This window comes from Varanus komodoensis, unplaced genomic scaffold (assembly GCF_004798865.1).
Source record: "Varanus komodoensis strain SLA01 unplaced genomic scaffold, ASM479886v1 scaffold6_4, whole genome shotgun sequence".
In the NCBI taxonomy this organism is placed as follows: Eukaryota; Metazoa; Chordata; class Lepidosauria; order Squamata; family Varanidae; genus Varanus; species Varanus komodoensis.
The window spans coordinates 14,020,728-14,038,146 of NW_025336347.1; the positions used below are offsets into that span (position 1 = coordinate 14,020,728).

At 43.9% G+C, this 17,419-nt stretch overlaps 1 protein-coding gene across 1 annotated transcript; it reads right to left on the bottom strand.

Annotated features, from left to right (window-relative positions):
- Nucleotides 1-1,087: 1,087 nt before the first annotated feature.
- Nucleotides 1,088-7,347, bottom strand: SNTN (sentan, cilia apical structure protein). The gene is made up of 4 exons (XM_044451703.1): nt 7,235-7,347; nt 5,259-5,293; nt 2,772-2,911; nt 1,088-1,246 (listed from the first exon to the last, which is right to left on the bottom strand). The coding sequence occupies exons 1-4, from the start codon at nt 7,345-7,347 to the stop codon at nt 1,088-1,090; spliced, it is 447 nt and encodes a 148-aa protein (XP_044307638.1).
- Between the last annotated feature and the right edge of the window lie 10,072 nt (nt 7,348-17,419).

The window sequence follows — 17,419 nt, forward strand, 5'->3', positions numbered from 1 at the left end:
CCAATATGTAAATATAGCAAGCGGGCTTTTAATATTAACTATAGCTACTTTTAAAACATTTTGGCACACTGTAGTCTATTACTCTATATGCTGAGGAGATGGAGCTATGCTGCGTCAATATAATGAAGCAAGACCGTTCCGAAGGCTGGTCCGCACACTCCCTTGCGCAGCAGGCGCTTGTTCCTGTAAAGGAGCAGCAGGTGTGCTCCCCCTTCCCCTTTGGCCTGTACAGGCAATGTGCAAAGAAGGCAGCGACTGGATCCTGACAGGCATCTGTGTGGGTAACCTGCATGACCATGCAAGGACAGGAAAACCATGTCTTCTTCAGGAACTGGCACCATGGAGCACACAGCTCCACAGTCGTTTGCAGGCATGGGGGCGGGGGACTCCTGAAACTGCCCAGAAGTGGGGGAGAAGCCCCTCCCCCCTGAAAATTTGGTGGCATGCACTGGTAGGGGAGAAGTGCGAGCCCTGATGGGGGCAATGCAGACTCCGATCACTAGCAGTTGCCCAGCCCCAGTTTAATGCTTTCCATTGCTTTGCAGCACATGCATCAAGTGCACACTTCCATCCCTTCTGCCTCTTGGTACGGATGGGAACTTGTATTTCCATCAGGCATCTGAGGCTCTCACATGCAGGCTTCTCTTGCACACTGCTAGACTCATGGAACAGTTTTCTTGTGTATGATTACCAGCCTCTGGATTGGGCCTGGTACCTGCTTTTTGCCATACTGTTTAACCTGTTCTCATATAATTTAATCAATGCATTTCTTACAGCCCAAGCTTGCTTTACTCAAAAGTAATCTCCACTGTATACATAGGGTCACAATTTTAAGCAATCCAATGAATGCTTACTTGGGATTAAACACTAATTTGGGCTGTTAGTCTGTCTTCTGATCTTTGATATTTAATCTGCCCAAAGGCAGATCCAAATTCCAGCTGTTTTGCCTGTTACTTTCCAACAATGCATTAATTCATGATTCTACCAAGGATACCAATGACATATATTCAGTTCTGAAGTTTCCCCTAAAAATTATAGTTTTTCCTTTAGTTTCTCCTTTAGTGTCAGTTCTCTTCAACATTCTTAATCACTTAGTTTTTTTCACATTTTGGATCTCTTTCCAGAGGTCAGACATCAGGGTGAGGCTAAGCAGCTGAACCATGAAATCTTCAAAGTCAAGTTGGTCATTCTTGTTCTCGTCCAGAGCAGAAATTATTTCCTGGTATTTTGGTTTTGTTTCTTGGCCCTGCAAAGGAAAGTGAAGCATTTTGTGGCAAAATATGGAATGCACTATCGCCACTTCTAATGACAGCCATACACCAACAAAACATGTTTCCTAGGAAAGTTGTGGAATCCAGGGCCCAGTGAAGGATGGGTCCCTCGCTTAGCTTAATAAGCAGGGCTTAGTAAATGAGTTTTTTGCCTACACACAAGGCCACTTTGTTCCTTTGTATAAACCATGATTAAAGCAAGAAGTTTCTAATTAACCACTGTTTCCGATTTATTTAACTGGGAAACTTTGATCACCAGCTTCAGACCAAGCCAAGGTGCTTTAAACCAAACTGGCTTGTTCTGAGACTGTAACCATGGTTTCCTCAGTTCAGATAAAACAGGGAACTATATTACTTGGAGACTTCCTAGTTTGTTTGCTTACACTGCAAAAGGCAAAAGCTCTCATATCTTCGCTGAAGTTAGGTGTGATAATCTGAACATGATCATTGGGTAGCAATTGCAAGAAACAATCAGATGAACAACATAAGAAAAGAACCAAGCAATTAGTGGGAACAGATTAACTTCAAATCACATCTAACTATTTTACCAACACTAAGAAGGAAAAGGCTTGAAATGGGAGTTCTGTAGTCTAGACAGCAACGAGGTCTTGCCTTGCACATCCGGAATTGCACTTCAGACAGCAGTGGATGATGGAGCAGAACTTCCCGAACACATCTCAGTGGAAGAGGGTGCTCCTTTAAGCATTCTGGCTCCAATGCATATAGGGCTTTAACGGTGATAATCAGTCTGAAGTGGACTGGGAAATGCTTTAGGTCTGAACCTGACAGATATACAGGAATGGGTTCTTAAACCGTAGGGAGCATCACCTCCTCACTAAACCTTGAGAGCTGGATTCAAACTCCGTACAAGTGCTGGTCATGCACCAGTTTCGTGAGCCAGGTAATGCACAGCTCTGTGGCAAGGCTGTATGTAGCAGTGTCCCGGGGTGTCCTCAGGCAGAGGCAGGGGTGCACGACCTCTTTGGCCCCCAGGGCCACATGCAGTACCTATCAAGGTGGTGCTGGCCACTCATGTGCATACACACAGTAGCAAGAACTCTTAGTCTTGTAGCAACAGCGCCCATTCCATGTCAGGCGTTAGGGTGCTGAAGCCCCCTTCCTGGCCCAATCACAGAAAAAGAGGGAGAAAATGCTCTGGTTACAGGGGTTGTGGCTTCTGCCCTGGAAGCTTTATTCCTGGAGCATAAATTTTTGCACCCCTGTCCAAGGAGAGGGAAGAGAGAGTCTAGAATGTTAGTGTTAATTAAGGAGACATTGTTCATAGGTATTTTTCTCCTAGACCATTTTACTACATGCTGCTTGCTTTAAATGTCGCATACACACACCCCTCGGAAATGCCAGCCAAGCCGTCCTCCATGGAGTCTTTTAAGGGAAGTTTTAGGCTGGATCCCTCTCAGTTCCCTGGTTCTATGGAACCTCAGATAACAATCCCTTTCAGGAATAAGAGGCCTCAAGACAAACTCATTTTTATCCTCTTACCTGCATGAAATGCATAAACTGAGTTTGTAGCAGATTTTTAGCATCAGATTTGCTGAGCTTCCCATTCGTGTCTGCTGCATTATCGTAAACCAAGGCTGCTGTTGCAACAGCCTTCTCAAGATCAGTGCCTTTGCTTAGAGCTGAGGAGGAAAAGAAGACGCGGGAGTGCAATGAAAACCGTTTCCTTGAAGCAGTGGAGTCCAGACTTTGCCAGACTAGAGCACACACAGCAGAAATGGACCTGACGATACACGCATGTATGTGGCCGGAGCCAGGGAAGAACAGGTTGCGGGACTTGAGGGAGGTCCTGCATGTTCTCCGAGTGACGTGATGTCTTGCAATGTGCCTATACAGTAAGAGTGACAGTACTCCGATTTGCACACTAAGTTCAGGTTATAATTCAGGCCTATGGGAAGCCTGAGGTTTGGAGCTGCCACCCTTTGATTCCATAACTATTACCCTTCTGGGTGCAGGAGTCAAAGGGTGAAATCAGAACAGGGCAGGAACCTGGAAGGTAAGGACCAGTGTGGAGCCCAACGGCGTGCTCTCCAGTGCATCCATGGACACCTCCAGGCTCCATCTAGGCTCCCTACCCTTCCAAACATTTTAAAAATTACATTTTTAAAAAGCTAGAAGGTTGGCATGCCTTGAAGCAAAGGTCTGCCTTGCAACATGATTTGTATGTTCTTACTACATTACATTTTTATCCAACCTGTCTTCTACTTTCAAAGAACTCGAGGTGGCTTACGAAGTTCTCCTCCTTTCAGTTTTATCCTCTCAACAACAGTCCTGTGAGGTAGGCTGGGCTGAAAGGCTGTGACTGCCCCCAAGTCACCCAGTGAGCCTCATGGTCTTGTTGATGTCCCTGCTAGCCAGGTGACTTACAGACCCACTAAACCAAGTGCCAGTGAGGTCCAGTCAGGTGGAGATTCGTTCAGTTTCGGCAGAACCTGGTGGAATTGTGAATGCACCAGAGTTTCATGACATAGCTTTGGAAGCTATCTAGCCTTTGTCACTTTGTCAAACTACACTAGGGTTTATTTCATGTTTATCTTGAATAGCCAATAAAAATGTTATGCAGGTTATAAGGATGATTTTAGTGATCAAATCAGTAAAATACTGGTTAATGGAAGCACTTTATAAAGAAGCAAGGTCAGACGTAAAGGAAAAGATTGTGCTTATATATTGCCCCTTAAGGGACAAACTAGATGTGAAGTTGAATTCATTGCAGTGACGTGCTCTCACTCCCCACTGCAGCTTCCTTTTTTTGCAGCCAGCCTTGGTGGTTGTTTTTCTGCATGCTTTCTCCACAGTGCCCAATTATGCTTCTCTAGATTAAGCTTGATGTATTCCCTGGATGGCTTCCCATCATCCTTTGGGCCTTACGTTACTGATGGGAAATGAAGGACTCTTTTGTGTTGCTGCCTTCGCAGGATTTAGAATAAGAACTTAATTTCCCTTTGGGGAAGCCGTCTCCCATCTGTCACTGGGCCCTGTTTGTGATCAGCATGCCATGGCGAACGGAGGACATGGAAGGCAGAGCACCCTGAAGTCTGAACTCTGTGGGACTGGTTGCGCAAATGCTCGCTCAGTCCAATGTATGTGAAAAAGAACCCATGAGAAACGCCAGTCGGGATGTGAGGAGTTAATCTCATAGAAAAGAGAAGTCCCATGGGGCTCAAACATCAGGGGAGCATCACAGTAAAAACCAGTGGCTTGGGCTAAGGCCTGGCTGGCCCGCATGGTAAAAAGCCTTGGTCGACCCCTGAGCTGGCTCACTGGACTGCACGAAGGTCGCAGTGGTGGACCGCTCCCGAATGCTCTTCCAGTATTTCCAAAGAATCTCTGCAAGTTCGGTAGGGGGAAATGAGCACATCCAAGAGAAAATATCTAGACCAGCTGACCCTTTCCCACTTTCATAGAGTTTTCCACCTAGCAAGGATTGAGGAAAGGGACCCGGAAGCTAAAGTGGTGTGGTCTGCTCTGCCCGCTTCACCTGCGGCAGAAGTAGGTCAGGCCTAAATAATTCAAGGCTGGCTGACAGATGGAGCAGCTCCCCTCCCAAGCCTCCTGCTCTGGCTTTTGCCTCCCGGGAGCGCCCTGCTCACCCCTCCTTTGGGTGAGTCCAGTAAAAACGGCATAATGCCTGGCTCTGACCGCTGTTTGTCTTGCTTCTCTTTGGCCTGCTAACCTTGCTGTACTTCCGTCACACACCCAGGCGGGTGATGTGTCCCAACTTATTGTCCAGGGGGACTGCAGAATTGCTGCAGAGCTACAGCATTCACTTTGCAAAACCTTGAAGGAAGAGAGGGAATCCACCTGGAAGTAGCGGTCTCAAGCTTCTCATGGCGACCAAGAAAGAGGGGCTTTTGAACGAGCCTGATATGTGTCCTGCTGGTGATGGGTGAGTTACTGCACTTGATGCTGTTCCCCAGCCGGGAAAATGAATGGGGGTATGGAGGGAGCAGGGGGAGTCGGTCGCCTTACCTTTTATAGAAGCCAGCTGCTTTGCTATTGGAATACTGGAAATTAAACAAATACACAATTACTGGCATATCGTGGTGCTTGCTTTTGCTAGAAGTGGATTTTGGTTCTTTTTCTGTTGCAGGGCATGGGTCATGGGTTACCTTTGGTGGGAGCTTTGAATACTGGGGTGATAAATCTCTCGTTTCTCAACATTGTTCTCAAACGGAGAAAAGGCAGCTTCACGTATCCGTTTCTTCTGCATGCAATAATGATGTATCTGTACAATTTGCATCTGCACACACATACACACACTCACTCTCATATGCATGTGCACACATATAGCAAGCACTCATTCATTGCTTTGGGTAAGACTTACTTTGGACATGTATGGCTTCCTGAGCCTGGGTATAAAAGTTATTCAGGAGTTCAGGGGCAATTCCAGGCAGAGGCAGCTCTCTAGCAGGGCAACGTTTGGACATAGCAGGACTCAGTGCTGCAAGTTTCTCTTCTGCTCCCTCCTCAGGTGTGGCTGGGAGGGTTCCAGAAGTTTGTGCTTCTGCTTCAGACTACTCATCTCAGCACCCAGGAAAACTGTTGTTAGACTTAAGCATGGTTTCTTGAAACAAAGCAATATAGGGGGAGTCCTATGGCATCCTGAAATTGTGCCTCCTCCCTGAATGGCTTGGGGGCAGGTTATCCGAAGAAATGCCTTGTCCCATATGCACCTACCCAGACCCTAAGGTCTTCTGTGGGGGTCCTTCTCCAAGAGTCCCCTCCAAAGGAAGTACGGAGGGTGGCTACCAGGAGAAGGGCCTTCTCTGCGGTGGCACCTCGACTATGGAATGAGTTCCCAAAGGAGGAGCACCTGGCGCCTTCACTGTATTCTTTTCGGCACCAAGTGAAACTCTTTTTATTTTCCCAATATTTTAATGATTAACTTTTAAACTTTAGTTAACTTTAATACTGAATTTTGTCCTGTACCACTGCTATACTTCTGGGCCAATTTGGCTGCAATTGCTGTGGGTTCATTGTTTTCTGTTATTTTTTTTTCTGTTTGTTTCTTGTGTGTTTTTAATTTTTGTTAACTGCCCAGAAAGCCTCAGCTATAGGATGGTATAACAATAAAATAAATAAATAAATGTTCTGCTTTCAGTTTTGTAGCATTGTTATTTGCGGAAGAAAAAAGGAAGGAGCGGAGATAGCAGTCAATGTAACGGGTCACTAAGAATAATGTGATAGCAGGCACAATTTCTATGCATGCTTTAAACATCCTGCAGTGCTTTCTCAGCATTACCCCAGCCAGCAGTGCGGCAAGTCGTAGGATTTTTTTCCCTTGTCTAAGCTGCAATGGTGTGTGTGTTTTGAGATTTTAAACACACGCACCTAGTAGCATTTGTGGCTTTTGTATTTTGCAATGACTGCCGATTGCTTAGACCCCTCAGCACAAAATGTGCAGTTTCAGGCCTGATTATGGGATTCTGGAGGATGCATTGGACAGGGCAAGAAAGGAAGGTGTGGATCTTGGACAAGCCAGGCCCCAAATATCAAGATCCCAGCACACCCCCTCCTTGGGGACTCTCAGCCTTCTCCATGCGCTCCCCATGATGGATGCCAAGGCCTTTCCAAAGCTGCCTCATTGCCTTGTTTGGGGTGACGACATTGGGAAATGATCTGGCATAGCACTGTGAAAGAGGCTGTGAGGGATTCACCAATATTTGGTGGCAGACCATAAATACATGGCTCAGATATTGCAAGAAGTATGGGATGCACATATGAAAAATACAGTAATAGCAAATTGCTCTTGGAGGATTTTCCTGTTCTCCCTCAGGCTTTCAGATTTTAATAGAAAGTTTGATTACTTTTGCTAAAGTGCTAGAAACTCATTACAGCCCAGCCCACAAGCTGTGAAACCTTTGCTTTTTCTCTCACAATATGCAGATCATATCGGGGAGTGGGGGAGTTATTTGAGAGGAAAAGAGAGCAAGAGGATCACTTACCGTTTGGACATTTTTGCTGGAGGTACTTTTGTCCCTTTGGTTGAGGAATCATTCCCTGGTTGATTTACAGGATATGAATCTGTGTTCCCCTTGCTTGATGTACAGCCACACATCTTCCTTTGCAGCGTGTGCACTGCCTATGATCTCTAAGCAACTTAAGCAATCGCAAACAGAAAAATGCCAGCCTTTGTTTGGGGAAAGGTGAAGGTGGCCAGCCAAACCTTTGCATCACAGAAACACGCCCTGGTCATTGAACTGCTGCTTAAATAAATCAGTCTGAAGAGAAATATCTGAGATCAGGAGAGATACAGGGAACACATCAAACTCAGAGTCTTGCCCTGCATGATACTAAAAGTGCTTTTGAATCTCTCTTGGGACCTTGAATGTGAAGCAAAAGGTGATGGTGCTGGTAGTGAGGAAGACATTGTCTCTGAAATAGTGCGTTCAAGCCAATGTGAGCGTTAAATTTGGATTTTAGGCTTGGGATATTCATAAAGCATGTTTAAGCTGCCGTCCTAAGCACATGTACGTGGAGGGAAATCTCACCGAACTCAGTGAAACTTAGGGACATGCCTGGTAAAGTTTGCAGCCTTAGTGACAGGTCTCAAAACACCTTCAAGACAGTAAACTGGGCCATGCACCTGAGCCCTCTGACCTGTAGAGTCAATGGCATTGCTTCTTTCTAGCTTCATGTTTCCCTTGTAAGAACAGAAACAGTTAGGATCTTATAGGCAAATTCCAGAGCAGCGGCTGTGCTGGCCTGCCGGAGCGGCTTAATGGACTGCCACACTCACTGCAGTACAAGCTTCCCTGTGCTGGAGTCCATTTTGTTAGGCACAAGCAGAAGAAAATGCCACACCAAATTCATTTGAAAGCCTTTAAGGTGTCAAGTGACAGAGTTGCTGTGGTAACCAATTTTCACTCTAAACTTGTGATGGACCTGGTTAATAATGGTCTAACACCATTAAAATACATGTTTGTCTTTAGTGAGTGCAACTAAGAAATGGTCCGCACCCCATTTTTGAATCAAGACCCAACATGGTACAAGAAGTAGATGAGCTTACTTGACTGGCTTAATATTCTGGCCTGTATGGACAGATAACTGGGACAAATAGCCCTGGGAGATGAGTAATTTATTGTACAGTGTAGTGAAATCCAGCCACTGAGTTTTATTTTCCCTTGTTAATTTACCAATTGCAGATCATGCAGTATTTCCAAGCAATCCTCCTCAGTTGGAAGGACTAGACTCTTCCTTGCTTTTTCTTAAAATCGAAGTTGAGATTCCCTGGATGCCACATCCTGGTTGTAGGTACTAGAATGCAAATGGTGGCTCAGACATTCAGAATTCATATCATTCTAATGACATGTGCTGTACTTTTGGTTTCTGAATTTGTAAATGCTAGCATAAAGGTTGGTTCTAAGAACTAGATGCTTCCCTTTGAACTTTGTTATTCATCAGTGAGGCTGGTGATATTTGAAACTGTTATCTCATATTTGAAAATGAAGTCCTCTAAAGGTATGAAATGGATTGCCTTGCAACTTGTGCCCTAGTAAATGTATTAGTTTTTACTCAATAGAGTAACCTTGGAGTATATTAAACATGTTAAAATCATACTGTCTATAGAATTACAAATAACAAATAAGAAAGGAATGATGCAATTTTATTCCACAACCCTGAAAAAGAACACCCCAAAGGTGTTTGTACATATCTTTATTACAATTGATTTTTAAACATCCAGCCCCATTTGGAGCCTTGTCAGGAATTCTCCCTGTTAAAATGAGAGTTATCCCCCCTGCCCCCAATAGTCTGACTATTGTGTTATAATATTATGTGTAGGCATTGGATTGTAGCTCATCAGTATATATTGTTAGGATTTGTGAAAGAACATTAAAATACGACTTCCAACCTGCAGTATAAAGTGGTACAGTTTGTTTATTGTAAGTGTTTTTATCCTGCTTTTGAATTTAATTTCAAGAGTGCTTTACAGAAAAGATTAAGACAATTAAAATTATAGTAGAAGTACGACGTTTTGAAAATGAGCATTTACCTTTTATCTGTTTTTATCACCCAATTCTATATAAGATGGCATTCCCATGCAGAGTCAAGGTGGCTGTGTAATGACTTGCACATCTGCAGCAGCTCAAACACAGCTTGAATGCAGCCCGCATCCTTCTGCCAGTGGAAGGATTCTGCTGGGGCAACAGGAGCTGAGTATCCTCTCTGCACTCCCCTGTGTGTCCTCCTAAGATGCTTCAGAGTGTAGGTGGATTCTTCGGGGGGCCTTGGTGTGAACCCCAGAACTGCAGGGGGCAGCAGAGGACTTGGAAGTCACCTGCTAGGGGAACAAGGAGGCTGGATTCTGCCCAATATTTCCACTGGGGGAGGTCACACATTCAGCAGTGGATTGTTGAGAACTTCTCAGAGAACTTTGGGTGGTCCAGAAATGAAATGAAAAGAGCACAACAAATGTTAAGTCCTGAGGCTATTAACACATCATGAAGTCCATGGAGATGTGAATCATTCCCAGACTGGGAATGTCTATCTAATTTGAGTTTTCAGTCTCGCCAGCGTCTCCTTTATTCAGGTTACAGTGCTGTGTGAAAGCCATCTCTTCACCTAAACCAGCTATGGCATGATGAACAATTACATTAATAAAAACTTTACATACATCTTTTAAATACATTTTTTCTATTTATCTAAAATTGCCCATAGGTTTTCAGTCTTGTCACCTTTCTGTCAAAGAAGTTGAAAGAAATCAGCTATCTCATTCAGCTTCACTTTGCCTCTCATTAGCTTCCTTTCTTTTTCCAGTGGGCAGAATCTCTTGCACTTCTGGCCTCCTTGGAATATTTTTCTGCTAAGCCAGGAACGTGCTGGCAAGCATGGTAAGTCACCTTTGCTAAGTTGACAAGGTACAGGCCTGAAACTGGATGGGTGACCATATGTGGAAGTAGAGGAGGGTGCTGGACTTGACAGTCTTATAGACCCCCCTCCCCTCCCCTCCCCTCCCCTCCCAGGCTACGGTCTATTACTGTTCTTCAAATGTTTCACTAGTATTTGCTGTGCATTAAGTACTAGTGGTTGAACTATCTGGAGTGACACTTTATGTAATGCGATGACACACAAAGAATGCAACAGATGGCCAAAATAATTAAAATGTTTTCCTTAATCAGTGAGAGTTAAATTGTTACTGAAGCAAAAATGAACATAGATGTTCATCACCTTTACTCTTCTTGGATTTTAATTCTCTTTTAAAGCCTAGAAAAGATTATGTGTTATCCTGTAACCCACAGCAGTTAACATGCCATCAATCAACTGATGCCCAACCCCCAATTCCAGTCCCAGCCCTTTTGGAAATGGTTAAACTTTCTTAGATTTCTGGTGCCTTCTTTAGTACAAGCTTATGAATAAGAGCCTGTAATTGCAGTTCCACTGCCAAAATACATGTAATCCATGCTCATTATCCCTTCAATTAACACACTTAAATTACACTGAAATTTATCTGCTCCCAGCTTGAAAACTAGAGAGAACTTTGACATCAAGTGTGAGTAATAATCCAGATTTTCCCATCAGCTGAACCCTGCAATGAGGCAAACAGCACTTTAGTTCTGGGGTCAGAGACGAGATGCCATGTCACGGATTGGCAACTCATGGCCTGCATATCACACACACTGCACACCACATGTGTCCTCTGGTCTTTTTTTTTTTTTTTTTTTTTTTTGTGGCCCCTGCATACTGCGAAATTCCTGCTGAAGTTTGGCGCAGCAGTGGCAAGATACTTCAGTTTTCAGCATGCCTTAATTTAAAGCTAAATCATACTCCAAGAAGTCCTGAGTGAACATGATTTTAATTTAAAATAAGTTGCACATTTGTTTTAAAAGGAGAAGGTGTGTGTGTGTTGGGGGATTGTTGCTGCGGTGCAAATTTTTGAGAAAATGTGCAGCAGCGACAGCCGCTTTGGTGGTGGAGTTGAGCATCAGTTCCAGGGTAGAGTTGTTCACTAGCTGAGAACGGAGCATCCTTTCCTTCTGGCTGCCTTCACGCCTGCTCAGGTGTGCAGCGCCTCTCGCTGGCACTGAGAGTGCGGCCAGCCATGCGAGTGACACATCTGGTGGGAAGAGCACCATTCGCCTCATGGGCCTGGAATTTTGTCATGCCTGCTTCTAATAGAGGAGGAGGTTTCTCTGTCCTCCTGCTATGGGATATGCATCTCTTATTAATGAAACAATAAAAAACTATTAATGTGTACTCTGAATGCGTATTCAGTTAGTAAGTGTTCAATAGCATAATAAAAATGTATGGATATAATCCTGCTTTTCTTGCAGAAAGCATCCATGAACCCATTGGGACGCAATTCTCAGTAGGCATGCTAAGGATTGCACTATCAGACTTTTTCAGAGAGGGCCATTTGAGGAAAAAATGCTTGAAAAAATAAGACACAAAGATGGGGAAAATGAAGGGTAAGCTAGAGTAGCTCTTCCAATCTGTGCCGTTGCTTCCCTGCAAAAAAACCTGTAAAATTTCAGCTGTATCATTAGCCTGAGGTACTTGGAGCCCCAGAAAAGACACTTAAAGTGGAACTTCTTCTTTAGAGTTGCTAGATTCTTTTGGTTCCGCTAGGTCTTTCTTAATTCCCAGAAATGCCTGAAAAGGAGACTGCTGTACATTTCTTCCAAGAAATGGAGGGGAGGCAAGAAATTTATCCCTAAGGGCACAAATCTACAGCCTCTTGTGATTGTCTCGGGCAGTAGGCCCAAGAGCCCTGCCTCTCTTACAGTTGGCCCAAAGGAAGCCATTGCAGCACCCTTGCCATGAGAATAACTGGGGCTCAGAGGCCACGAGGGGAGGAAACCTGAGTCATTGGCTTATGCCAGTCATGTTGACAGAACACAAATTCCATTCACTGATACATTTATTTGTTATATTTGCATTCTACTCCATAGCCCACAGGGCCCTCTGGGTGGTTTACAGAATAAAAATGTATTTACTGATGTGCTCTATATTACTCACTATGTATTAGAATACTATTTTGCCTCATAAAGATGGAGAGCATCTTGTGTAAGTACCGCTCCTTCCATACAATCTGCCCTTTTTCAACATGTCTCCCCGTCACTGCCCCCAGAGGGCTACCAGAGTTTTCCGCTGCAGCAAACCCCGCAAGAGTCTCCCGGCACTGCAGCGGCTAAGAAATGCAAGCAGCAAACAAAGCAGATGTTAGAACGGCATTTAGCCAGTGGCTCTGAATGGTCTGGCTGTGCATGGAAGCCATTGTGCTCCTTGACTGACAGCGCTCTTTGTCTCGTTCTGACAGTTAAATCGAGCTCTGTGGGTCGCTAATGATTAAAATACTAATCACTGTTTCTGGAGATAAAGCAGATAGAATGTCATTTCGAGGAGGTATTGTAATTGCTCTCTGACTGTGGGGAGGGGGGAGATTCCATTTAACACTTCAGTTCCAGCCCTCTTTCGGAAAGCAATTTCCATGCTGCAAGTAAAAAGCTGTTTCTGAATTGCAAGGCACCTTGGAATTGTAGGCTTGCTACACTGAGAGGCACTAAAAACGGTAAAAGTGGTCAGTGTCAGCAAGGATCATGTGAGGCTGACCAGGACAAATGATCTATCTTGCCATACATGCTGATGGATTCTGAGCTGACATGACTGATCATTTCCCCTTCCTTCCTTCCTTCCTTCCTTCCTTCCTTCCTTCCTTCCTTCCTCAATTTAATTTATTGAGTTGGGAAAGGAATCATGGCGTTTTGGTGGGCAGGTTAGATGGATGAAAGCACTGACCCAATGGGGGCGCTGCTGTGGAAAAGGCAAATCCACACTGGAAATTGAAGCAAAACTGCACATATACGACTCTATGGTGTGATCACAGCAAACAGTTAACAGTTCTGTTGATGGGGAACGTGAGTGGGAGGTCAGCATGGCACTAATGTCCCACGTTTGATGGTTCTCTAGGCATTTGGCTGGCCTCCGTGTGAAGAACATACTGCATGAGCTTCTACCAGAGCTCGTCTGTTCTCAGTGTTACCTGGTTCCTAAGGAGAAGGGGACAGCAAAGGATGAGGTGGCTAGATGGAGTCACTGGGGCAGTGGGTGCGAGCTTGAGTGGACTTCGAGGGAGGGTGGAGGACAGGAGAGCCTGGAGGAATGTTGTCCATGGGGTCATGATGGGTTGGGCACGACTTCCCGGCTAACAACAACAACAAAACAACAATCAAGTGTTAGCCTTGACCAGCTCAACGTCTGGGACTCAAGGAGGTATTGCAGAAGGGGAATGCTAGGAAACCTGAGGACACATGGATTAACCAGCTTTGGTTGATCAATTGCAAATGAATGCATCGCTTTCTTAATGAACACAAGGAATCCCCTCCCATGTTGCTTGACCCCAGGAGAAGGAAGAAGCAAATGACTGTTTGGGATGAGTGACAATTACAATCTATAGAATTTAATTACCGTCTAAAGAAATTAACACAGGTACCTCTCCTCCACACCAAGGGCATCAGCCCATTGCTTTATACAGTTCACTGCTCACAGTACTTTCCATAACTATCCTTGTCTTTTATGTCAAGTAGTTTGATATATTACACCTTTTCTGTGAAGCCTTTTGTGTCTACAAAATACCTTCCTAATACTTACCCTTGTGATAGGAAAGATTTTGTTCCCGGAGAAGATTAGCTAGCTACCTGTCTTTTAAAAGTTTATTATTATTTTGATTTCCTTTAGGAAGACACCTGTTTCAAACAAAATACTTTATTAAACTATTCCTTGCCTGCGAACCTATTTGGAAAGCAAAATCAATAAAAACGATTAAGAATTTAGAACGAATGTCGTATAAGGGACCCGGTGAAAAATGAGCAGAGAGAAGGCAGAGAACAGGAAGCTCAATTATTTCCAGAAATATGAAAGGGTATCATAAAAAAGGGAGAATGTTTACCAAAGGCTCCGAGGAACAGGCATAAAGCAATGATTTCACACAGAAGCAATATCAGTGTAGCTCTATTTAAAGAACACTCCGCAATTCCGAAAACAGGCAACAAGAACAAGTTGACAGCAAAGTTATGGAATTTCCTTTGCTAGAAAGATCCTGCAGCCTTGATTAGCTGGATATGGTGTTCTCTAGGGAAGCCGAGTGCTGTAAGCAGTAAAAATAGAAATCTGCAAAGTCCCTTCGAACCATTTGATCATGTGTGGTGCACTTTCTCCGTTTCCTTTCTCTGTGTCACTTTTATGATGTGGATGATATGGCTTGTCCATAGGGAATTTAATGATTTAATTTAATAAAACATTTCTAACCTGTCCTTTACAACAGCGTCTCAGGACAGCTTCCAAACATAAAATCCACAACAATGGAATGGAAGATACTGTTTATGGGCACATACAGGTAGATAATTTAACAAATATACATAGTAGATAATTAACACGTTAATCTCAGCTGATGGAGCATTTAACAGTAATGAATGGGTATCTATTATAGTGTTGATGTCATCTTGTGATGATGGATTTCAATTAATCTGGTTAACAGCCCCAACCCATGCATGTTTACTCAGATGTAAGTCCCACTGAGCTCAACGGGGCTTATTCCAGGAATGTGGGGATTATAGCTAAAAATTCTTATTTGGAACTAATAAACAGAATTATAGGACTGATTAATATATTTTGCATGAGGCACGGGATATACATTGACAAGTGATACTTTGTAGGTTCAAACTCATGCATAAAGGAAAACCCTGGAGGGAAGGTAAGAGATACCAGGTGATAAAAATGATAGTTATGGGTGGGATCCAGGATTTGCCTTCCTTGAGAAGAAAGGCTTCTCTTGCAGAAGGTGCTGCTGCTCACTTCCTTTCGGGATCCACTCTCCATACTGCTATGTTAAAATCACTCCATTAGCAGGGCCTCCCAGCTCTCTCACTGGGTCCAGACAATATCACAACCCACACTGAAGAGTTGAATATGGGCTGTTGTTGAACAGTTCGTTGCTGTTGAGCATGGGTTATTGTGCTGCCTGCAATCAGCTGAGATTTTTCAAAATCCACCATTCACAACCCTACCAAAAACCACGGGTTCCCTTTGCGGGTTGGTTGTAGCTACCAAGCCATGGTTTGTCAGTGCAGCTGAGCTCACAGGCTGTGACAGCACAAGTTTTAGCCATACACTCAACTCATCCTCAGTCCTTGAGTGTGGATTACCATTTGCTTAGCATTTCAGGGGGATGGAGGGACTGCCCTTGGAAGGAACGGGTGGGAAAGCCCAAGAGCAGGTTCTTTTGGAAGTAAGCAACAGGGCTCTCGTTCTTGGCACGCTCACTTTGGGAATAAGCTTCTCTGAGCACAGGGTGAATTACCGCTGAGTAAGTGCACCCAGGATTGTGCTGAAGTATCAGCACAGGGCAACCTTGCGCTTGCCCAGCTACTTAGCACATCCAGGGCGGATGAAGCAGATGCAGCCGGCAGGGAGGAAGTGAGGGAGAAGCTGTGTCTTCTGCACTGTGCTCTTCTGGGACCTGTTTGTAATATTTTCATCCCTTTGCAATTTGTAACCAATGCAGTATAAGGACCATACAAGAAATGTGCTAGAAGGAAGTATCGCCCAAATATACTGAAATACAACCTCTGAAGGCAGAGAGTCGCAGAAGATCAAGCTGAAACATTTTCTGAAACAGACACTTTTCAAACTTAAGTGTTCTTAGCAAACCACCCTCTCTTGAATTCTTGATGACATGAAGAACTTTGTGGTGTCAAAGCTGAGAATTCCTTTACAGTTTTTTGGGAGAAGGAAGGTTTAACATACTTTCAGATTATGATGTAGATTGTATTCCACAGAGAACAAAGTTACCACGACTCTAAAATAGGGTTGTACAACCCTGAAAATAGGTGATGATTCATGCTTTCCATCCTCTGTTAAATATGTTATTTTGTGTCTTATTCGGGATTGGTCTGCCCATATGGCAAATGATGTGTTTAGGTTAAGTGCTGAGCTTCAAGGAGGCCGTAAACGGCCAGCTGTTCAACGCCCCTCCATCTGTTCCTACCACTTTTCTCAGTTGTTTTGCATTCACCATTCTGCCAGACCATCGAGAAGAGAATAATTCATATATATTTTTAGTGAGGCTTAAAAAAACATTGTGTATAGATTATCTGAAAAGAGCATTCCATATGTGAGGGTGGGCAGCCTATAAACTTGGATCTCAAGATAACTGTGAACAAGGACACACTTGTTGGGGAGCAGAAAATATACATTAAACTTCCAAAACTCATGCCTGGCTCATGGATTTCCTGCAGGCAGCTGCTTGGCCACCGTGAAATAGGATGTTAGACAAGATGATGGTCTGAACCTGTTGGGTTTTTCTTGCAGTCTTATGCCTTGGAATGAAAATGTCACTTTTTTTTTTTCAACTTAATAGACAGAGGTTTACATAGGGGATTTTGAAACAATTGTACCTGCTGCTAACATCCTAGCAGTGTATGCCAAATGTTTTGCACAATGCAATTGCCATTGATTCCCTAATTTTGCAAATTGCCAATTATCAACAATGCAGATCTGTGCAGTCACTTGTAGCATGGTGTAATCTCCGTGTAGCTGAAATGTTTCCTCCTTTCCAGTCTCTCTGAGGGACAGTTGCATAAAACTCAGGAGTATGTTGCATACTCATAAGAACATAAGAAAAACCATGCTGGATAAGATCAGTGCTCCATCCAGTCCAGTCCTGCTTTGCACAGGGGCAGACCGGCTGTCCACAGGAGCCCTCAAGCAGGACGGTACAAGAGTTCTGCCTGTAGCACTCGGCAGTTGGTGTATGCATCAGTGCTTCACCGAATAGACTGGTTTCTGGTCTTTTTCCAAACCTAATTCAAAGGATTGGTGTTGACCTTTATGTTCTAAACTATCTAAAGTATCTAACTACCAAAGTATCTAAACAATCCTCCCCCTTTGGACCCTGAAGCCAACTGAATGCCCCTACTGAAGACTACAAGAGAGGGGGGTCTTAGTTGTGGCCCTCCATTATGGAAAGTCCTCCCTTTGGAGGGTCACCTGGTGCCTACAGTGTTACCTTCTCAGTGTAAGCAAAGGTATTTCTTTTCTTCCAGGCATTCTGCACATTAGTTTTTATAGCACTTTTTATATAAATTTGTATTTACTTCTATGTTGCGTGCACTGTTTTTTAAGCTTTTCTAGTT

Coding starts and splice junctions, on each gene's coding strand:
- SNTN (XM_044451703.1), bottom strand. CDS start 7,347: ATGTGTGGCTGTACATCAAGCAAGGGGAACACAGATTCATATCCTGTA. Junction 5,294..7,234: donor CCAGCAAAAATGTCCAAACG/GTAAGTGATCCT, acceptor TTTAATTTCCAG/TATTCCAATAGCAAAGCAGC. Junction 2,912..5,258: donor GCAGCTGGCTTCTATAAAAG/GTAAGGCGACCG, acceptor TTTCCTCCTCAG/CTCTAAGCAAAGGCACTGAT.